The sequence below is a fragment of the Parus major genome, chromosome 3 (assembly GCF_001522545.3).
Source record: "Parus major isolate Abel chromosome 3, Parus_major1.1, whole genome shotgun sequence".
Taxonomy (NCBI): Eukaryota; Metazoa; Chordata; class Aves; order Passeriformes; family Paridae; genus Parus; species Parus major.
Genome location: NC_031770.1, coordinates 46,497,717 through 46,522,072, shown reverse-complemented (window position 1 = coordinate 46,522,072; position 24,356 = coordinate 46,497,717). Strand labels below are relative to the sequence as shown.

The window sequence follows — 24,356 nt, the reverse complement described above, 5'->3', positions numbered from 1 at the left end:
CATCAGTATGCTCCTCATTTACTACTGAAATGTTATTTTTTGCTGCAAATGGGCCCATAATGTCTCCTCCACCAACTTGTTCTTTTTTTTACATTAGGACCAGTAGACTTTCTCCATTATTCAGGATTGGGAGGATGTGAGGGAGAATGTCTTGCTGAAAAGGAGATTCTTATTTTGTCATCCATGTAATGATGATGACAATCATTTCAGTGATGATACCACTGGCATATGAACTTAGAGATTCCTATAGGAATCTAAGCACACTAATATATCAACTGTGAAGAAAATAAAACCCAACAAAACTCACACTTACTACACTTGGATATATTTAACATAATTTTCTATTTTTGCATAAAACATCTGCAATGTTACCTCACCATCTTTCTGAATAATTCTTCCCATGGCTTGCTTTAGCTGGGACTGCTGTTAAAGCCTTACATGGCTGACTTCATGTGATCACTGTCTGCCACAATGACCAATATTAACAATCAACCAATCACATCATGGTACTTTTCCTTCTTGCTGTATTCACTTTGTGTATCTTATTTACAGTAATATGATGTCTGGAAAAGTCTTATAGATCTGAGGTATTATGACAAATAAGCCTTTGCCAGTTGGATGCATGACTGATTTTTAAAGCCCGTAACAGTTGTTGATGTCATGTGTTAGGACACTATTCTCTCCTGGCTTTTTACCCTACCAGTGCTAGGTAATTGGGTTGTACAATTTTCCAGACATATTTATCCTCTTCTGAGAGTAGGATACTCTGCCTTGCCTATCATCCTTTCTTAGAAGATGTTCTGGGTGAAAAATCAAATTCTAGACTTTCACATAGAGTCAGTTTGTTGTATTTATTTCAAATCATGTTTCCTTGTTTTCCACTTGCCATTATGCCTGCCACAGTTATTAAAGCACAATTAATTTGTGTCCATGGAAGAAATTCATAACCAAAAGATGCAATAAATATTTGCTGCTGCAATTGCTAGTTAAAGAGTAATTTTCCAAAGATTAGTGGAATTAACTTTTCCACGTTCCAGTCCCTTCCCAAAGACATTCAGTTGGCTACCTGAATACTCCATAGGCGGATACAGCTACTTTCATGAGCAGAAGCCAGTAAAGGTGCTTGTCCTGCTTTAGCCTTCAACAACTGTACATTCATATTTGGATTTTCGGTGTTTTCACAGCCAGCTGTTTCTTCTGCTTTGGAACACAAACAATCATATATTTTCTTAAAAGGTTTTAGTATTGCTTTTCAATGCATGGAAATTACATAACAGTAGAAAAACAATTACATTTGAAAATAAAGTCCATCATCAAGATGGCATTACTCTAAAAACACTAGAGGTATGAATAAAGACAACTGAAAAGAAATTGGAACAATATTCATTATCTTATCTAAACCAGCCAGAACTACTGCTCAGTGATGTAGGGGAGGAGGAGTGCAGGATAGTGGTCATCCACTATCAGAACAGCTACCAGGCAGATGTGCAGCCTCTGCATGAGGCTTCTAGATATAACAGTGAATTCCACAATGAAATTTAACAGCTACGTGACACTTAACAATTCTGGGATAGTAGATTTCTATATTTATTTCTCCAATTTAAAACTTTTGCTAAACGCAAGGGTATGGTCACAGGGACCCTTATTGAGTTTCTGCTGCAACTTTTCCAAAGCTGGAGGTGCTGGTAGGACCTTCATAGACATTCAGTGGATGCAAGACCTAACATGAGGGTCTATTTCATTTGGGCAACTACAAGGCTTAGGAATATGCTGATTTTAGGGCGTGCTTCCTTTCCCAAATAAATGATCTTAAATCCATACTGCAGATAATCAGATTTCTTATTATTGGGAAATTCTCCTTTCCAGCAGAGGATTTCTAAGGGATTCAGAAGAATCTAGAGGAATTACTTCTTGCAAATTCACCAACTCATTTGCACAAATTTTACTCTTAAGCATTAGACACTCTCTCTTGACACTCTCATGATTTTTTCAAGGACAGATACCATAAGAAGAATTTTCCTTCTAAAATTTCACCTGGTTTTGAAGCTTTTGTCTATGAGGCCATTTACTGATGCTTGACTCAAGTTGGCTCTTGCTTACTATTTCAATAATTCATTGCTTGAATATTTATGTAGAAGGAAAGTGTGTATAGTTGGCACTCCCAAACTCTGAAAGTGTTATGTCTACTTGGAAAAAAAAGCAATTAAGGTCTTGCATATCTTGCATCCTGGCCAGGCTTTTGGGAAATAACTGCAAATCAGGAGGGAGCAGAAGATGATGAGATCTGTCATCTACACACCAAAGGTAACCCTATTATTCCAAACACAGTTTGCCAGACAAACTGACAAACTCAGTTTCTACAATAATCTGGGCAGAACTCATGGATCAACACAAAAAAGAATGAAAAACATCTTTCCAAACCTGTTTTTATTTCAGTATTAATTTCATCACTTTCCACATTTTCCTAAAAGAAAGGAATAAAATGTAAGAGAATTAGGAATGTGGAACTTTTTTTTTTAGGAACTTATTTTTTTTTTTTTTAAGAACTTATTTTTTTAGTTGGATTATTCAAATAATTACTTTAAGATAGTTCTTAAATAATTATTTTATTTTTAGTTGGATTATTCAAATATTCCTCCAATTTCCACTGAGTATAAACAGGAAACACTTTTATTGAAGAGAATCAACAGATGAAAAAATCACAAATTAAATTAATGGCAATTAAGGAGCAGGTAAATATAAATTTGGCTGAATAACCTTAATTTCTCAAGACAAGCAAAATCAATCACAATCATGAGAATGTAATCTAGATCTCTTTGAGAGTGTCATTCAGAACACGCATATAGTCTTGTTACTGCCTTGAGCAAAAATTAACGAAGTGTATAAATACATTTATACATATATAAACATTTACTCATGTCTGCATTTTCAGTAAGAGGATTTTCACAAATCCTCATTTGTGCCTTGACCAACAGGCTTCTGAGGATCCCCAAAGCTGACAGTGATCAGCATACTGACTTCAGAATTTGCCAAGTCAAATAAGGCAGGGAAAACTCTGTGGCCACCATGAGTGTTTGAGGTATCTCAGAAGAGGTCAAGTCACTTAAATCTCATCCTGCATATTTATATGTAAGGCTTGATGTATGGGTCTTTCAAGGATCTTTCTAAAGGCTATAAATCACTTTCCATTTATTATTCTAATGAGGACACCACAGCACATTGTATTGGATACTTTAGTTTGCACATGGCACTTAAGCCAGTGTTTGCTTGGGAGTCTAAGTGCCATGTCTGCTGAAACAACATGCTGGTAAGAATCTGAGAGGTAGCAGGATTTTCCTCTTTCTGCCTGCTTACTTTTTATTGCTCTGCAAGTATGGCATATCCTTCTGGCACAGAAGGGCAAAAAATTGTCACAAAAATCATAATGCTATCCTTAGCAAAAATATACAGATTAGTACACTGGTACAGTAATGGCAAAAAACAAACAAACAAACAAAAAACCAACCAACCAAAAACCAAAGAAACAAACCCCAAAACAACCCTTTAATTTGAAAGAATGTATCCAAGCAACTGTGGCTGCAATGTAGTTCTGCTTTTATTCAAGCACTTCATGATTTGTCTATTTTAGCTTCCCCCTTGAATCCCTGTATGCCCCCATGTGAAAGACAGAATTGCTAGTAGTAAGTATCTGTCAAACACTTCGATAATTAGCTATTCCATGTGTCACAGAACCAGCTGACTAACAAAGGATTCTTAATGCACCCCCACAGTCAGTTAAACAAAGCTAAACAAAGTTAATTTCTTTGTAATTCTTGATATTTAGTTTTGTGGATGGTGTTATGGAGGGATTTTAGTAAGTTATGGTATTTTAAAACCAACACAGGAACAGAAATTTGTTTTGATTGCTACCAAATCCATCAAACCATCATACCTACCTCAGGTTGGTCCAGAGAACTTTCCTTGTGCTCTGGAATGGCACCGGTATCACTCGTCACAGAAGGAGTAGGGGACAGGGAACTTCCTTTCCTATGTGGAAGAAATTATTGAAGACCACTGACATTCTTGAAGATACTATTTGATATCTGGAAATCAACATCACCTGGCTTAAAAAAGTATAATAAAATAGTGCTTGAACTGATTAGACTGATTAGACTAAGGGTTATTGGTTTTATGTATTTTTTTTAGTAACTAGGCAATATTTGGATATTACACAGCCAACCTCTCCTGGCAGGAGTTTTGAGCTACTGAAACCCATAGTAAATGAAAATTTCATTGGTATTCATCCTTAAGGCATGAAAGAAAAAAATTAACTGCATGCCAATGGTTTGTTCCTTTTCAATTTACGGTACTTCCTCTGCAAATAGTTTTCAATTACTTATAGAAACTTATTTTCAATTTGTTATGAAAACTTTCAATAATTAGTTTTTGTGGAAGAAAATAAGGAAAAAAAATGGATGCAATCTTCAATGGTTTTGTTCCTGAGTCAAGAAAAGTTCTTACTGTATTAACAAGTGGTTCTTGCCACGTAACCCACTAATGTCACAGATGCTCTGTTTTTGGCAAGAGTATCAGAATACCTGGGATAGTTAGAAAGTATGCAACTGGGGTAGTCCACTTACATTTGGTCAGGTGGCCATGACTTTGCAATTTTCAGTGTTTGATTTTACAGATTTGCTATCATGCTTGAACATTTGTGTGTGTGTGTGTGTGTGTGTGTGTGTGTGTATGATCACAGACAAATTTATCCAGGTATATTCTTAGTAAATCCAAAACATCCCAAGACTATATGACTTTCCAAGTAATTGTGAATCCTCATGTTTAAGAATAGTAAAAGCTTATTTTCATTTATATAAAAAAAATCTATTTATGAATTTTAATCACTCCTTCTTTTGAAATTTAGCTAGGATTTCTTAAACTAATCATTAAGTTATAATGTCAAAAAAGAGAATTTATGTTCAATTAAGTAGCACTAATATCAAGTAGCATAAGCTACTTGAAGATTTTAAAGCAACACAAGACCATAAACCAGCTTAATGGTTCACAAGAGCAAAAAGCTGTCTATTTGCTAAAAATTTAAAGCTGCATAAGTATGCAAGCTATACTGAGTCCTTTTGGCTACCATTGCCTTTGCATATCCATTGGAAGACAAGTATTTCTGAAGTGATGAACAGGTGCAATGCCTTTCTTTCAAAATGAGCATACTTGGCTAAAATTCTCTTTTTCATTCAACACTATCAACCTATGGAAGCTCCTAGCTTGTTTTAAGAGGAATCTTGTGGTTACACACTTCAATGTGCTTGCCTCTTTGCTGAGAGTATCTAAAAGCAGGAGGATTGTGTCAGGTTTAAAATAAAGCAAATGTCTGCTGCCACACAATTATCTCACAGAGGTAAAAGAAATTATGGTACACTGGAAAACGGATACTGGGCAAAAGCTACCTTCTGTTGAATTCCTCCACATAACTGAGACCTATGAGATCATTTAGAGGAAAAAAGGAGAGCTGAGTGGAAAAAAAAAACATTTATTGTTTGACAAGCATTATGAAAGTTTAAGAATGGGTGAGCTAATTTACTGTATGTACTTGAATTGATTAAATCCAAATAAAATCTCAATTCAAATAAGCTATCTTGGAGGAACATTACATCATTTTACTGCAACAAAATTCCAAGTGACTGTGCCTGTCCCCAAGGAAGATAAAATGCACAGTTACCTGCGAGAAGAAACACTATGTACAAGGAATACTATGGCATTGACTCCAGAGCCCTGGTTTTCTTCAGTAGTTTTACGCCTGAAAGCAAAGATATTTATACAGGATATGTCAGCTAGGTTGTGTGTTGTTACAGAAATGGTTTCACATTTAACTTGTAATTAAAAAAAATAAACTTTTAATTTCCCAGAATGCATGCCACCTAAAGTTTTAGACAGTTTTTCAGAATCAGTTACTCAGTTATGATGGTTTAATGTCAGTGGAGAGGACATACAGAAAGTGGCAGGAAAAACGGGTACCTGATGGAATGATGAAAATTTAATTCAGCCAAGTGTTTTCTTGAGCATTAGTATTTAAGAGGAAAGTGAAGTAACTTAACTAGCTAAGCTAATGTTAGCAATGTATCATTTTCCTGGCACTCAAACAGTGATGTGAACCGTGGATAAAGTACCCTACTTGCAGAGCATTGACTTTCCTGTCTTCCATGCATCAGTATGAATTGGCTGCCTCATGTGTGGGGAAGCAAATATAAAGAAAGGGTCACTGTCTGAACTGCAGTAAAGTTTTGATTATTTTCCATGGTACAGAAAATTCATCTCACTTTCTCACAAACTTGCCAATTTTACACATGAAGAATAAAGTGAAACTCTTGGGTGGAATAGTTAAATACTAACTTTGTATGGTCCTAAAAGACATGTATTCCTTCACTAACACAGGAATACTGCCATGCTGCTCCACTCAGTCTAACCAGACATATTGCCATTGTTCAGTTTACTGATGTAACAGCTTATTGGGCATAAGAATATCTGGAACCATTCTATGCTCACTCTTTGTCACTTTCTCTGAAGGATCTTTACTCTCAAACCTCCAAAATCATGTCAGGTTTCTCCTCATTGAATGTGACTTCTAGTCTTCTAGGTATGGACAGTGATTGAGATACTGATTATGTAGAACATCTGCCATTATCATCTAAAGTAGCATTACTTCCAAATGACCTTCCAAACACAAAACTTCCAAAAGAAGGATGCTTCTACAGCTCAGTAGCAGCCTCTAGTCAATGACTAGAGTGATTTATATAGTAAATTTGCTTCAATGGCAGTGCTGAGTTATGTTAAAACATTATTTTTAATTACATCATCTCTTCCCCAAATGACTCTCCTGATCACTTCTCCTACCTGCAATGTCAGGACTAGCTAGCAAAGTAATTTGAAATGGGAAGGAGGAGGACCCACATAAATTGCTACTTTAATTCCTGGTTGTAAATCACCCTTTATATTCGGGTGTATTGGAATTTCTAGTATGTCATTTGAAAAGTTTGTATGACATACTGGAGATAAGAAGGCATGAAAATAATACTTACAGGCATTTCACAGAGGCAGATTCAAAATCCCACAAATTTATTTCACCATTTGCACTTCCTGTAGCTATCATTCTGCATCCTTCTTCTTCTACAACATCAAAACACTTAATATCTACAGAAGATAAAAAAGTCTAAGAAAAAAATTAAAAGAAAAAAATGAGTAGGAGTAAGAGTAGGACACTATAGACAGTGACATATTTTAATCTAACAAAATGCCTAAATTGACAGTGTCTACAACTGCATATGGGATGCTATTTAAATACTGTTGTATTTGAGCTACACAGAGGCTCCAGAGGAAGCAGTGAGTGAAAGTATTGGGAGACTCCCTACTGCAGAGGACAGGGACCTCAAACCTGACCTACTTTTTACAGCACAGTTGCAATTGCAGTATACAGAAACAGGTGTAAGAGCTGAAGATTAATCAAAAGTAGGTATCTGTGGAGATATTCTAATCAAGTTAAAGGAAGAAGTCACTGAACAGAGATACAGTGACCTTTCCATAAACTTCATCCACATCTGTTACAAAGTTAGTGAAATTTTACAAGACAGGAATTAAGTCTTTTGGACTAATCAAGTTAAATTGAAACATAAAATGAAAAATAAATTTGACATTTTATTTTACTGAAGCAGTAAGAGAAGAAAATCACTCTGATACTCGGCTTGATCTTTACGTGCCACTATTACTAAAGGTCAGCCTAGCTATAGGAAGAAAGACATCTCATTTCTGGAGGTGTTTATGTGAGAACCTCAACTAACTATATTGTACAGGAATGTGAAGTGTATGTTCACAGCAACTCCTTAATTATGGTGATAACCATGCAATGGACTTCTAGGAAGATACAGCCCTTAGAAACAGTCACTTTCTTACATGACTTACTCTGTGTATTTATTTCAGTGTACTGAAAAGTTTGGAATCACAGAATCATAGAATGTGCAGGGTCGTAAGGGACCATAGTGGGGAAAAATTATTTAGTTCTTGTACTTTTGCTAAAACATTAAATCCTTGTGAGCACAGTAAACATTTTACTTTCCAATCTTCTGTAAATGATGCGAAACTTTGAAGTGTTTCTCACCTCTGTATCATTTCTCATGGAACTGGTGTTACATAGAAGCCGAATCTCTGGAAAAAAATCTTGTGTCTTTAAGGAGCTAGGCTTCAGTGACAGATACACAACTGGATTCCTTCGTGGAAATGGCACTATCTCAGGAAGCACCCATGTGACATATAGATCTGTTTGAGCTGAGTCACCCTATTAAAATAATTGACTTAATGAAAGAGGAAGGAAAGGATTTCTCTATTCATAAAGAATTATAGCAAGTGTGTATCAAAAGCTTGTTTTCTGTGGCAAATTAACAAAAACTGTTACAGGTATTAACTAGCATATGCCTAAACTGCAAACTGAAGTTTCACCTAGACATATTCCAGCTCCCCTTAAATTACCGGCTGTTATATCAGAAGCTGTGCAGCTGTGGAGTTCAGAGCTATTGATTTTACTCATTTTAACTACCTCCTTGAATAAGTTATCTCCTTAGTTTTAGCTGCTTATTTCACAGACATTGTTACTCTCCATTTCATATCTACCAAAACATCCAGTAAAAGTGATGGTTGTTCCAGTTGTGTGAGAAGAGAAGTTAGAGCTCAGCTAAAGCCCCGAGTCTCTGATTCCTCCTCATCACACCTAGAGGCAACTGGGAGTTACTCTGATGATTTTCCAACTATAACAAATTCACTCCAGTATCTAGTTCCTGCTCTAACATTGATATTTCTGTCCATTTTGAGAAGTGTTACTGAAATAATCTCCTTAGGTTTGCTACTGTTTTCATAGATGTCTTGAGCAGCAGAATGAAGCAATAATTAAGATTTTAGTAATCTTATGCTATTGAGTTAATCAAACAAGAAATACCTTAAGGGAAGGACTAAAAATTGAGAGATCTATAGTAGAGTCCTGCAAAGGATGAACTGTTACGCTGCTACTCCAGTTTACCTTGCTAACTACTGTATTGAAAGCCTTTAGAAAAGCCAATAATAAAACAACTTGTATTTCTCATTATCACAGAAATGTTTGTGGAAAAGTGTAGTTCTGAAAATATTAATCTACTTAGCTTCAAAGAGACATGGAGGAGATTCAACTCCTCACCAACTTGTTTGTCAAGGGATACATTTACATCATTTGCATTTAATAGATTATTAAACATTTTTAGTAATAACACTGAAGAGCAAGTGGTGTGATGCAGTATTTCAAAACAGTCTGAATAACAGAAGCAAACCTTGTTTAATGCAGCTTTTCATTAGCAGGCTCAAAAGAATAAATTATTTACTGAGATGGGAGCCTGTATATTTGTACTTTTTCTCTAATATGTAATCTGTCTAAACCCACATTTTCTACCTTGCACATAGCAGCTTTAAAGTTTCAGAAGAATTTTGTCCCAAGTAAAACATTCCAATTTCTGGAGTGTAATTCCACAGAAAGAAGAAGTCTGAGAAGTTAAACCACGATTATTGTAAGCTGTGAATGCTACCTGTTAGTTTTAGACCAAAAGAACATAGAGTAGATGCTCAAAATCAAGCCAAGCATGCCAATCTGATTTATTACTGCCTTATTTCGTTGTATCAGTTCCTAAGAATCCACTGTTTTAATCTATTAATTTTAAAGTAAAATAAAATAATATTTTAATCAAAATGTTATCTTAAGAAACTCTTTAAATAGCCTAAACACTATCTGTAGTAACAACACCAATATTTTAAAGCTGTTAGCTCAAAGGATCTCTAACTACTGAAACCTCAATCACAAATGAAAAAGCAAACTCAATGAAACAATTATGAGAATGCTGAAAACCAGTGATGGACTAATAAACTTTTTAACATTAGACAGAATGGCAAAAGGATGATAACATTGAAAAAGTAGATTGTTCCTTGACAGATTCTAAAAGTTTATTTACTAATTATTAAAAAAGTCCTATTTTACCTCAGAAATGAGGGGCTACCAAATGAAATTAGAGAGCAAAAAGAAGCATATTTGAAAAACCTGAATGATTTTTATCTTCCCTCTCTGCTGCAAAACAATAACTGCATGTTGACCCTCATCAGCCTTCAGATAAACTATCTTCTGCATACGATGCTCATCATTGTTGTGTTGTGCTAAAGGCAAGGCTTTAACTTCTTGCCCGCTTTCAAACTCCCAGATTTTCACTGTTCCTACACAGGGATGACAAAAATGTAGAAAAGGGAATGAACTTTTAGCATTAACCTGTGCTGAAAATCCAGAAGCTTAAATAGGATCAAACGGGGAAAAGAGAAAGAAAGAGAAAATCCAATTTGAGGTCAAGAGCTAGGTCACTGGCCTTTGAAAAATTGTAACTGTGTGTTTCTTAGCAAAGCAGCTCTATTGACAAAAAACTTACCAGGAAACATCACTACCCTCTCAATTTTTCCATCTGTTTTTCCCTGTCTATTTTTTGTGCAGCCCAGGATAAAAGATCTATGCTTATCTTACTTATTACAGTTTTTAAATAACACTATCAGAGAGCAATCAGAGTGTGGGTATCTGGCAGAAGACTTTGGGTTCTGAGTGACAGCAATGAGCAGAGATTGTTGGATTTATCCCAGAGAACTAGTGGGGAGAAGGAGCTATGGAATTTTCTTAAGTAAAGAAATTAATCACATGTGACTTTTCTTTTGTAAGACTTGAGAACATTCACCTTCTGTTGTGCTCTTAAGATCCAATAAAGGGTGCAGTCTCTGATCCCAAGTAGAAACAAAAGATATTAGCCACTATGTTGTGTAGAAAAAGCCATCATTTCCTCTTCATGTGAGGCAGCTTTCATAAGTTTCACATATTTTAGAAATTCAGGTGTGTACTCTTGAACATTTTAATGTAAGAAGAATTATTTCATGTTAACAGATTATAAAATTATTAAAGCTTCCTGCATGATTTGATGTGCACTTGTGTATTGGAGAGGTCTTGTCACATTACCTAAAACTCATGCACCTTTAATAACAGACATGAAAAATACAGGAAACATCTATCTATCTATCTATCTATCTATCTATCTATCTATCTATCTATCTATCTATCTATCTATCTAATTTTTGAGCATTCAATGACTTCCAACACTATAAAATTGAGCTTAGAGACTAGAAAATTAAAAACTACCATTCTTCATCTGCAGCCATTTAGTTATAAATCTAGGTCCTAAGTATTATGAGGAAACAACTTTTTAGATCAAGAGCTTTGAAGACAGTCTTTCAAAGAGTAATAGGTTGAAAAAGAACCAGAACCCAAGCACACAAAAGCACACTTCTGTGAACCACCTATCAAAGAGAACCCAACCAAGAACCACCCTGCCTTTCTACAGACTGACAGCTGTGCAATCAAAGTTAATTCTGTCACTGAGACAGTCAAGGAAAGAGTTCTGTCTGCTAATGTAATATGCCATTAAAGAAAAAATCAAAAAGGGTAATTATAAGTAGTAAAGGTATAAAAAAAGGTAGTAATCATTTAATTGCTTTACCATCACATGCCCCAGTAGCAAGATAAATCCCATTTATTTCAATGGCTGCACAGGTCACCTCAGTTTTCAGCCCATGTGCATGTTCTAATTGATATATTTGAGATCCTGTTTCTAGATCCCAGACCTGAAAAAAATAATATTATAGTTATTTTTAATACATCCTCTAAAACTAGTCACACAGTAGAACATACAATGCGTTCTACTGTAATAGGAGAAATTATGGCAAACAGCAATTTTTTTTAGTGAAACATCACTATATTTTCCCTGAAAATGTCCCTCTCTCTAGGGAAGCCACCCAGGTGAGGGAAGGCTCTGTTTTTTATGAATGCTATGATAAAGACCCTTGTTAAGCCAGAGAGACTGACATTAAATAGAAAGTGTTTTTACAGTTTGCAAGCAAAGAAATTTAACTAGAAAGAATTGCTTGAGTTGTAGTTTCTGTGCAGAATGTGCAAATTAAGCTTTTCATAAACATTTGGTCCAAAAAAAGCAGAAACAACTATCTCTGATCATTACTGAATCCTTTTAGAAATTTAAGCAACACCTTATAATGAAATGCCAGTACAAAATTTGGTCACTGTAGTGGGATAGCTCAGATTCAATTTGATTTATCAAGTAGCTACTGATTTCATAGGCACTGGAATCTGATTTTCTATAGAGCCAAGTGTTCCAAATTATCTTGTGGTTGTAATAGTGTTGCAGTCATTGTGGTCTAAGGAAGGCAGGGTTTGGAGTGACAAATAACATCTTTTGAGAGAGTATGAACTGAACAAACCATTACACAAACAAGCCTTTCTCCACAGGAATGCCATGCATCACCAACAGACCCAATAAAAGATGCTACCTCTCCCTAAAACTACAGGTTCTCAGTACCTCTTAAGATTTTTGTAGTGCTGCTGAAAAGAAAAGTAGGATCTTTTCCCCCAAATAGGGTTCATGGCTACCACTTCTTTGGACCCCAAAAATAGCCACAGAAACTACACCTTGAATAAAAATTACTAGTAACTTTTCAAATTTCCTGATAAGTTGTTCCGAATAAAAAAGTTGAGACTTATTTTTCAGTATAAAGGGTGACAACTTGCACTCACCTTTAGTATTGACTCAGTGCAAATGCTGAGAATCTGGTGAAAAGCTCTGTTGTAAAGGAGAACATTGAGGCTCTTCTCATGTGTCTGAGGCAACTCTTTTGAATCTTGTATCACATTAGCTAGAGGATAAATATCAATGACCTCTGAACCTGCACAAGGTGAGAGAAGTGAGAATATATACATTTTGTGTATAATTACTTTTCCTGGAAATTAAAAGATTTCATGTAAACCATTGGGTTCATATGAGTTCTTCTGAAGAGGATATAGACCATTGTCTGTTTTTTGAGAATACCTGTTCTCTGAAGCATAAAACATCCACACACAGTTCCCAAAAAGCACAGTCAAACAATGGCTAAGTATTTACCTGTCTTACACAGTCTTCTTCCCACCTTTGATGAGACTGACATTCTGACTGCAAATTAGTAGAAGCCATAAATCCCCCAGTCACAGGGTTGGTTGGCATGAAATGGAATGAATCCAAATACATAAAACTCTAACTGGGAGATGTATCACTCATACGAATTCTGATTTCTGCCTTAGAGATAAAGCAATTCTATCTGTAGGCAATGATAATGTCTTTCCAGTACCTTCCTTTTTACAGCACTGTAGTTCTGAATGGTGTTTTCCAAACACCTTCCAGTGCTCTCAGATCAGGGATTGCAAACACAGAGGCAGACAGAGACAATGACAAAAGAAAGTACAAGGTCTGTACAGTGCTCTCAAGACAGAATGCATATGTAGTCTCCCATTGCAGCTCCAGTATCCCCGCCCCGGTATCCCTGCTGATCTACCAGCAGAGGAGCAGCAGTGAGTACAGAGCAAAGGAAGAAATTGCCTAATCCTTGGCATAAATCCAGGTGCAGAGGCCAGCAGCTTGGAAACAGGCACAGAAGGAAAGCTATGGCAATATTCAAATGAAGCATGAAGGTGAGCTGTGATTTATGATTGTTAGTGAATTCCTAAGTGAAAATCTCCTCTGTGAGGCCAGGTACATAGCAATGAAATTGAATTCACTCACATATAACTGCAGTCTCTTGCCCTCTTCAGGGCCAAGGAGAAAGTCACTTAGGCTTTTAATGGACTCATTAACAGAGTCTAGGACCAGACTTTTATAAATATTTAGGCACCTATAGAACCATTGTTTATAAAGGCAAATTACCTCATTTTGTCAAGGAGTGACCTGTATAAATCCCTGACATTGCTAAGCCTTGAAAATCTCACAAGCATAAATTTGAAATGAAGACAGCATCTGTATCCTTTAGTGATTAAAAAATTTAGTAGAAACCATCATGTCACTGAAAACAAAATGTTTCACATTCATCTTCTCACATCTGACAAGCTTTGCAAACTTTGTGGCTTGTTCCTAATGCAAGGACAGAAAAAGCTGTCTCCAAGAACAAATTATTTTATGTGCCTGGTACATGTCAGGCCTCTGTACCCTAGAACAAGCTCAAAGCTGTCTTTTTTGTCACTACATCTCTGGGGCAGACAAACCTTGCTGAATTCAAGAGTCTCTGCTTTAGATATAAAAGGCTAACCTCCTTAGTGATAACTGCAAAGCTCTGGTCCCTCAGAAGTGCCAGGCGTTCTGCAAGGAAGTCAGGAAACAGAGCCCAGAAACCCCAAGGTGAGTTCCCACAATATTTTATTCCTTATCAGCTGGGCAGTGTGTCTGTTGACACTTCAGGTTGTAGGGCTGACTTTAGCTACTGAGTTAAATAAGGAGCTGGAATATACTTGTGAGGGCTCCACAGAGATTGTATGCTGCTGTTTTCATCTCCAAACAAGAGGTGGGTCCTAGAGGAATAGTTATGGGGAAATCAATAACTTAATAGCTTTCAAGAAATGTTAAGTCTATATAACAATATCTGTAGTTTAATTTTGCTGTGGGAGAAGCCTTCAGAGAAGCCTTTCTCATTTCCTTTGGTTCCTGCTGTTAATTCCCATGATGCATATTTTCATGCCATTTTCAGTAATGAAATTAGCACCACTTTAAAACAGTTCTAATGTGCAATACCCTCATCTCTCAGTATTCTGTATATTCTCATATACCTTACTCCTGTGCTCATCTTCAGTTGCATTTAATCATAAAGAAAATTGGATTCTAGGAGAAGGGGCATGCTCTCACACATCTGCAATAACATACCTGTGAAAAGCATGCCATGATCATTGTCAAATACCATGGGAAAGGCATTAATCTCTTCTGGAGTCCCATGATTTTCATAGAAGACCTGCAGTGGTGAAAGAGTCTGTATATCCCACACTCTAAAAACCTAGATAGGGAGAGAGAGGAGAAAATCTAGTACTGTGTCCTGACTCAATTTTCAATTATTTTGTTTCTATGACATTAATATTACAGCCTCCAATGAAAATCACATTGTTAAAAATGGTACATCCCAAAATAAGCAAGAAAAATATCAAAGGTATCTTTATCCCCATTTTACTACGGATAAAATGCACAGAAAGGCTGACTTTTGTAGTCTTGACCTGAGAGGTCCAAAGAAGAACCAGATCTCATGAAAACTGGTTCCACCCCTTAATGACAAGATGTCTCCGTTGTGTGACATACTTTTCTGTCACATACAGATAAATGCCACTTGTTTAAAAACTTTTCAACTGGAGTATGAAATGGTGTGCAACAGTACAAAGATAAATTTCAGGGGGTACTGGATAAAGAAATGCCTGAAACCTTTGACTGACAGCAGATGTTGGACCAAATCAGGATCAGAACACATTACAGAAGTATTATTTTTATGCATATAAAGTTCTTGTGCTCCCCATAAGGAAATGCTATCAACCACAGTCAGGGTACCATCCTGCAAGGAGCATTAGATGTATTTAGACGTATTTGCTCTCACCTTCAGGTTCAATGGAAAACATAGCATCTGCTTTGAACTCTAAAATAATTGTATGTTAGCAGCACTTTTCACCCTGCCTGATCAAAAACCGTGTTGAACTTACAGCTATCCCATGCAAACTATTTTTGAAACTTCAAGAAATCATGATTTAACTTCTCAGATCCCATGGCCTTTAATGTAGTGTATTTCTCTGTAAGATAATTTCCCTATTCTCTCAGGAGTTGTTCTGTCATCACATCTTCCTGCAATTCTTATTTAGCTGCCATAACTGATGAGTTGTATATAGGCATTTGTGCAAGTTATTTTTATTCATTCAACTGTGTGTGCTATTATTATGGCTTCACTTTGAAGTGGGATTTTAATGCAAAGGCACATGTTGGTACAACATCAACACTCTCATCAATACTCTTGTGGGCCTTGACAAAAGTCACAACCTGATTTTAAAGGATGTGACAGTGGATGCATCAGAATTCTGAAAAGCAAGGGAAGGAAAGGAACAGATACATCAGTCAGTGTTTAAACAAATCACCTTTGGTGCCAGAGAGAAATTCATACATGAGTGTTTCAGAATGTTAAGGAGAAAAAAAAATTCTCCTTAGTAGTTTGCTTGTTTTCAGGAAATCTCAAAAAGAAAAGACTCTAAAGAACTTTTTACTGAGAATAAATTTTCCCTGAGACAGTACTGAGTCAAAAGAACCATGTCCATCACATTCCTCTGACTGACTTCTGATTACATTTCAGAGTTCACTCAGACATGCAATTTCTAAAGCCTGAAAAAGAGAAAAACAGTCACTCAGAAGCACTGGAACAGGAAATCCATTTGAATAGGAAAAAAATCATGAAGGCCTTAATCCAGCTGAACAATAGACCAGCAAAAACTGAAACAAGAATTGATTATGAGAATTGAGAAAGTTAGGGCAATATTGCAGGTGGATCTCCAAGCTCAGTTCTTGTACACTCACAATTAGAGCATGTAAAAACAGGGCTGAAAATTAAGTAAAAGTAGGTATCTGTGGAGATACTACAGTCAGATGAAAATAATAAATCACTGAACAGAGATAAAATCTTCCCATAAACATCCCCCAGATCTGTTACAGTGTTAGTGAAATTACACAAAACAAAAATGAAGACAATTCTGATAGTCTAATGGACTATTCAAGTGGTCAAAAAGTGAGACATAGGTTTGACATAATATCAAAGCAATAAAAAGAGGTGTTTTTATAGCACAAGAGAATATAAGTAAGAGCTTTCTGCACTATTTCTTTCTGCTTGTTCAGCTGTTAAGGCCAGCAGCACATTAAGAAAATGCAGTCAAAGTGACAGCAAAAGCCTAGATACATTGCAGCATTCATAAATCTTTTCCCTGCCTTATGGCTGCCTTCTTTTCCCAGCCTGTGGGCAGGGATGTGGAGATTGCATAAGCCATAGTTCCACATGAGTAACTCCCACACATGGCATCACCAGTGTGGCCGCAAGACACAGTGTCAGTGCTGCTCATCTGCATCAGCACACAGACTGTGCATGAATCCATGCATGAAGAGAGGCAAAAAAAGGCATGCTTATTTAGAAATTAGGAAGTGGCTAGGGGGAGTTGCCTTAAGAGTGTTTTCTTAATACTAATTTTACTGTCCTACTTATTTATTGAAGAATTTCCCACAGCAGCCTGAAAAATACCAGGAAGCCCTGAAAACCTCTGAGAGCATATTCTTTAAGGCAAAGTGCTTTTGGACTGTGTCTTCCGAAATGCAAAATACCGACTATATACAAGCACACAAAAAGTACTAGGGAGGAGAAGGAATGTGGAAAGAAGGTGCTTCACGTGCTATTAGAAACAATCCACTGTTTCACTTTATAGGGAAAGTTGAGCTGTACTTCCAGGAACATTGTATCTTCACTAGTAGCTTACATTAATGAAAAACTTGATTTGGTTTAGCTGTTGGCAGAATTGGCTTTGACCCACAGACAGACTTTTTTAAGGGTTAGCAGACTAGGGATACTCACTTGTGTTCCCACATTGTGACCAGCCTGCTTCACACAGTTGGGATCTGGCACACTGGGGCGTTCAAGGAATATGTACTGCATTTCTTTCCTCTATCTTGGGTACAACAGCCCCAGCAAATTACTCTGTTATTTCTCCAGGACTGTAATCTGGAGCAGCTCCCTCTGTTCTGGGGTGCTCTTCTTGTGTCATTCATTTTTCAACCCAATGGCAAAATCACATAGTTACAGATGGAATTTCCACAAACACTGATAAAAATTGGGAACCAAATCCCCCCAGAATTCATTGGGAGTTCTTGCCAGTGAGACCCTGTCTGAACCTTCTGACATCCCCTGAAAAAATTAAGTATCTATATTTGCATTCATTAACATTTTCCTCTTGAGTGCCACCTTCCTTCAAGCCCTAAAACTCAGAAAAAAGTCTGAACAATCTTTTCCATTGGCTCTGAAGCCTTTGGTTTATGAGCATGTAAAACTAGCAGCACACCTCTCTTCTATTTTTCTCAATACACTCAAATACAGACAGAAGGCAAAAGATTCATCTTAACAGCTAAAATGTGAAGAGCAGAGGGGAAATAGATAAAAGACGGGAAATAGGGCAAGAACAATTGGTAAATAAATTTTTTACATGCTCTCAGTACAATGAAGTTCAGGCTTGGGAACACTTATCTCTTACCAGGTTTCTGTGAAGATGCTACTGTGGAAACATGCTTTGACTTTGGAAGAAGCAAATCTTGTTCTCCTTTCTGCCTGTAATTAACTGAGATAAATAAGGGCTAAAGAAGTTTAGGTTTTGTCCCTCCCCCTTTCCCCACCAAAATGTAATCCCATCAAATTTCTTCTAGTTAAGAGTAAGTGACTTTAAAACACTGTTCTATGGGAAACATCTCGATAACTCTCTAGAGAGAATAGTAACTTTATTTTAGTTCTTCCAAACTGTCGCATTCTGCCAATACTTTTTGAAAGTTAAAGAATATCTGTTTTTTGAAGAAGACAACTTTCCTCAGTTTTACAGAATGGTAATGCTGCAAGCCTTTAAAAGGACTAATGAAAAAAATACTCATGCAGGAAAATCCAAAATCCAACCACTTGTGGGGCAGAAAGAAGTTGTGCTAGCCACAGTATTCACTGTAGGCATAGACAGGAAGAGTAAGGAACAAGTGAAGTTGATTTTTTGCTGAAGCGTTTAGTTTATCTGCTCCTATTTGCTACCCTGTTCACCTGTTTGAGAGGGTCATTTAAGGCTCCATGGGCTAAATGAAAAAATTCACAAATTCATACAGAATGTCTGAGGCCTCAAAGACAAAAATCACTAGGCATGAATGTCAAACTGCAGTTGTGCTTGCTGTGTTATTTAAGTTACCTGCAGAGAGTGCCTGTATGTGTCTTGTGATCCCTGAAGGTGATTCTGAAAAGTGCTACAACTCCCTGTCACAGTAAGAAGACTTTGAAACAAATTGATATCAATAGGATTACTTGTGAGGTTAAGGCAAGGAGGATTTAGTTCTAATCATATTAATGTAATGTGGTGTAGCAGCCAGCACTATCACTACTGCCTTATTGAGATAGCAACTTGAAAAAGTTCAAAATTATGAGCATTTCAAATCACTTCCTCAGATAATACCATTAACCTGGTAGTATATAAAATTTCTTACTTTTCTCAAGCATGAAGGGATGCTGGAAAGAAATCAAACTGTTGTATGCAATAGTGAGTCTAATTGCATAGAAATGAGCATGAAGGATATTTACTGCTGCTATTGAGAGGGTGTAAAAGTTCTGCATGTCTTGCCTCTGTACTGTGTGGAGGATGTGCTGACAATAGACATACCTAGTCCCTGCTGCAAAGACAAAATAACACTCAACACTTCTGGAGAACACCTTCAGTGTAGATGGTGTGGGGGTCAGAAACAGGAAGCTAGAGGTGTAGGACAGAGGTGGCTGCCCATGGATACCTGAATCAGAAGAGTTAAAAACCAGACCAATTCTGCCTGCCAATCTTCAACCAATCTTAGAAAGATTCTCTCACCTCAGACAAAGTTTTTGAAGTAACTTTACTTTTTCATGGAATAACAACATTTATGGTTGGGTAACAGAAGGGACCTTTGGCAATCATTTTGTCTAATACCATGATTCAAATTAGGCCACACAGAGCAGGGCCATGTCCAGATGGATTTGAAATATCTCCAAGGATGGAGATTCCACAACTTCTCTGGGCATCCTGCATCTGTGCTTTGTCTCCCTCGCAGTAAAGAAATGTTTCCTGATGTTCATACAATCTCCTATGTTTCAGTTTTCATTGTCTTTGTTCTGGTCACTGGGAGCCACTGAAAAGATCCTGGTACCATCTTCTTTACACTCTCCCTCCCAGTATTTATCTACATGGATGAGATCTCCCGTGAGACCTCTGCAGGCTTCTTTTTTTTTTTGTTGGTTTGTTGCTGTTGTTGGTTTTTGAGTTTTTTGCAGACTATCTAAGGTGCAGAGTGATTTGAATATTAGAAAATGGGATAGATTACAGAAAATTGAGTACCTTACATGAAAAGTCTGAAGAATATTCAATGCTATTGAATGATCACATAATATAAGAGGAGAATAAAATTCTTAATATCTGGGAGAAACAAACAAACCAAAGAAAATAAAGGCACAGCAGTAAAAGAACTTTGGTTTCAAAGCTGTAAACAAAAGATGTGTCTGATATAGACATGGCCACATAATTTTTGTGAAGGATGACTGGAGCAGATTTCCCAAATGCCTCTTTTTCAAATTATCTAGATTAAATTTAATATTGTTATGCAGTACATTCCAGTAACAGCTGTGATTAGCAATAGTTTGACATAAATTAAGCAGTGTGTTTCCAGCTGAGCTGCTCTCATTTTTCAGGAAGACAAATGACTGTACTATAAATATATCCTTATAACAGTATCATGTGCTTTCAAAACTGGTTAGACAGACATCCACACTAACAGGCATTGATACAATCACCTGCTCAGTTCCAGACTGACAAAGACACTTATCCCCACGGGGATGTCACCCGGCTGATATTAAGCAGATAAGGACAGAGAGGACAGGAGACTGATAACATCAAGGTTTGAGTAAATTTGCAAGAGTCAGAAAATGAAAAAACTAATAACATATCTTACCTCCCTCTTTTCTTCTCTGAAATGCTAAAAAATCTACCCTTAGGCCATGTAGGAGTAAAGCTAACATATGTACAACGGAGTTACTTTAGGATAGGCAAATTTTATCAGGGAAATGTTTATGTGGTTACATCACATTGGCTGCATTCGATTTTGAAGAAATTATGAATGGAATGAAACTCTCCCATGTCCCAGAATGGAGACATGAGAAATCCCCACTTATTGCACTACTCTCCTGCCATGTGTAAATGTGTGCATTGCTCTTTAGTTACTAAAAATGAAATTACTTTTAAAAAGAAAAAGCCCAAAGAACACTGCCTTCACTTGTTTAAAACAAGGGGCTTGTGTTTACTAATTATACTGTAAAGACTGGTTTAAAGACTGGGAATATACTCTTTATATTAGCCCTACTGTTCATCAAACAAAACTGTTTCTTTTTATGAATTGAAGTCTGTAGGCTCAAATCTTGTTCTCCTGACTCACTCAGATGGTTTAATTCAACCAAATCCATCACTGGAGATGTTCTAGTAAAATCTATGAGACAACTGGTGAAGTAAATTTTGGCTTTCTGACTTTCATTGACAACTCAAGACATGAAGTTGTAGCCTCCACTGTTCAAATTGTGAATCCCCACTCTGCACTAAGTGAGCGTGGTTGTCACTGCTTCACAGCCTTTCAGTACAAGAGCTATTCAGTCAGGTCTGGTCTCTGCCATTAGCCTTAACCTCCTTGTTTCCACAGAGTGTAAGATCATCTTTCAGTTAATGGCTTGCTTCCTGCTACATCTCTAGGCTTAATAGCCCCTGTACCTACAAGGGTTTTTTTTTCCTTGGTGCTTCCTGAATGCATTCAATCATTTCTGTAATATGTAAAAAATTAAGTAATAAATGCTTCATGATGCAGGACGAAAATAAGAATGGGAAAACTATAGAGGGACAGAGTCAATGAAGGACTGAGTGACATGAAGGAGAGGAAAAAAATAAACAGCAGAGATTTCCTATGCAATATTCTTCTATCTGTACTGAAGCATCAAGTCAGTTTTCCATTATTTCTTTACTCCACAGACGGTTCTCATATTACCACACTCTCTAAAAGTGATTCTTCTGTTTATTGGGCCCAACAGGAAAAAAAACAACCAAACAACTTTAGCAATTTCTATTAACTTAGAGTACTGGCATTTGTAGGAAAATGCATTAGTGGTAATGTAATAACCAGACAGATCAAGTACCTTTATACAGGACAATCTTGCCTTGCCTGGCTGGAAACATCAAACCTATGTCATAATTCATTGTCTATCTAATGTATCTTGAAGCATCTGAGGATGCTGCTTAACTGTCCAATTCCAAGTCCAAAGCTGGCTTTTTTAAAAGAACTTAACATATTCTACCAGCATTTCTTGTCAATAAAAAAGATGTTGCTTCAGTGCTTGAATAAGCCATACTATTTTACTTTGTAGAGAAAAGGTGTCAAATAGTTCTAATGGTAGGAAATAGTCACTCATTCATCTTTTTATAGCTCCGAAATTATAAATATCAATGGTACTACAATCATAAATCTAAAGATAGGCTTTGGCAGTCATCTTGGAAAAAATGATGAAAAACTGGTTTAGTGGCTTCTGCGGAATAATTCCAATGAAAGGGTTATACACATTTGCATTTACAGTTATATACATATGCTTTCACTTTCATGTCAATATGACTATAACATGCTGACACTTAAGCAAAGAGTTCATGTGTTATATGGAAACCTGAGTCCGTATTTTGATACAGTGACACAAGGGATGAGTTAGTATTTTCAGAAAAATTTAACAGTAAATACTTTTTTGGAAATATTCTCAACCAAAATGTAAGTCAAGACAGACACACTCTAAGTGTAATTGTGATGAATGTAGTTCATGTTAGTCTGTGGTATTTAATTTAACATACTATTTTGTTTGTGGGAAATCTCAGCACAAGATTCAGAGCGTGTTCCTATGATTAGGAACACATAGATCACATCCATATTTCAGATCTTCTTGTAAATTCACTTAATTGAACTGCTGAAGAAAAAGACGTGGCTGTGGACTACTAACTGCATCTAAGCAAACTATTATCTCCAAGGTCTTCACAGTCTGGAAGATCAGGAACTTATTGCCATGAATATTATACTCTGGAGCAAGTTCAGCAACACAGAATTATGAAAATTCCTGCCTTGGCTCTCCATTCTACCTCAAAGTCCCTACTATGGAAATACTAATTCATACGACTAAAGGTCAAAGAAATATAAAGAAATTATATACAAATCAATGTATCTGCCTAATTTGTAGGTATTCTTATGTTTTAAAACAAAAAATCTGAGTTTAATTTTTTTTAATCGGAGAATTTGAAAATTTTTAATAGCTGCCTGACAACTTTTTACTAATAATTAGTTCTATCATGAAATCCTTATAATATTGGAGCAAACAATATGTTCATGTGCTGGAATACTTAAAGAAATCTTAATTTTCTTGAATAGAGTGATTGTTTGAATTCAAATTCTAAAATAGTTTCTTAATTATTGTGGTAATCTTCAAATGTAACAATTATGTTTTATAATCTTAAATTTTAATTATAATCTTAAAAAAAAATCTTAATTAAAAAAAATTTAAAATGCAGAATATATTTTTGAGAAGTGTAATTTCAGCCTTATAACTCACTGCACTATTTAAACACACATGGCTTTTAATTAAAACATACTTTCTTATATTCATTTGTAGGTACAAGTAGTCTTACTGATGTCATTGGCACTACTCAGCTATATTTAGTTAAGATCACATGTCCACATACTTAGAGACTTTTAAAATGGATTTTGCTTTCTTATAAATCATCATATTGAATCACAGAAAAGCCTAGAAGGGCCCTCAAAAGATCTACATTTACTACCCCAGGGGCTTCATTCTCATTGCTTTTTAATAAATGTCTTAATGTTCATTCATTCCCCTTAAGTCATGTCTTACATCTTACTCCATTTTTTCCTACATGTATAGCTTAAGGCTATCTGCCAAAACCCTCCTTAATTCACAGTAATGTATGCCTGTAGCAAACTCACAGAGTTATCTACAGAACAGACAGGTATAGATTTATAGGAGTGAGGAAGGGGGAAGGGTTATGGCTCCAGGATGATGTGAAGGTGGGAAATTTAGATAATTTATTTTCAGCTAGTATTAATTTTAGAAATATGTGGAGGTTTTTAAGAATAAGATTAAAACAGTGAAAATGTGGTGTTTACTGCCACCACAATGAGCAGTGGTAAGCAATTATAGCAGAGGAGTGGCATGGGCAGGACAAATAGTTCAGTAATATTTCCTACATAACCAAATAAAAATTTGAAAACCTTTGAGACAGAAGGATATCTCAGCAGACTAATTACATTAGGTCCTATTGATTTATAGGAGCTATTTTTCATAATCATATCTTCAATTTTAATGACCATTCTGAACTCTTAATACTTCTGCTCAAGACCTGCAGCTTTAATCAGTTTGGCGTAACTGGTTAATTTAGTATCTATCCTCTCTACTCCATCCTTGTAGATGCTAAAAAGGATATTGAATAGTGTTAAATATCAAAAATTTTGCATTGGACCACCTTTAAAAAGTTCTATAGCCATTCACAACTATTCCTTCAGGGGCTTCTCTCTTATTTTTTGCACATATTTATAGAAGTTTTTTTACTTTCCTGA

The 24,356-nt window shown here is 36.2% G+C and overlaps 1 protein-coding gene across 3 annotated transcripts in view; it reads right to left on the bottom strand.

The window, feature by feature from the left end:
* Positions 1–24,356, bottom strand: part of WDR64 (WD repeat domain 64) — a 68,039-nt gene that overhangs the window by 10,234 nt on the left and 33,449 nt on the right. For all 3 annotated transcript variants that reach the window (XM_033512688.1, XM_015620323.3, XM_033512689.1), the window contains exons 13-22: positions 14,814–14,940; positions 12,668–12,816; positions 11,580–11,703; positions 10,094–10,263; positions 8,141–8,317; positions 7,068–7,198; positions 5,711–5,788; positions 3,936–4,026; positions 2,422–2,464; positions 1,067–1,197 (exon numbers count right to left, since the gene is read on the bottom strand). In XM_033512688.1, coding sequence (XP_033368579.1) covers positions 1,067–1,197; positions 2,422–2,464; positions 3,936–4,026; positions 5,711–5,788; positions 7,068–7,198; positions 8,141–8,317; positions 10,094–10,263; positions 11,580–11,703; positions 12,668–12,816; positions 14,814–14,940 — 1,221 coding nt within the window. The remainder of the gene's footprint in view (positions 1–1,066; positions 1,198–2,421; positions 2,465–3,935; positions 4,027–5,710; positions 5,789–7,067; positions 7,199–8,140; positions 8,318–10,093; positions 10,264–11,579; positions 11,704–12,667; positions 12,817–14,813; positions 14,941–24,356) is intronic.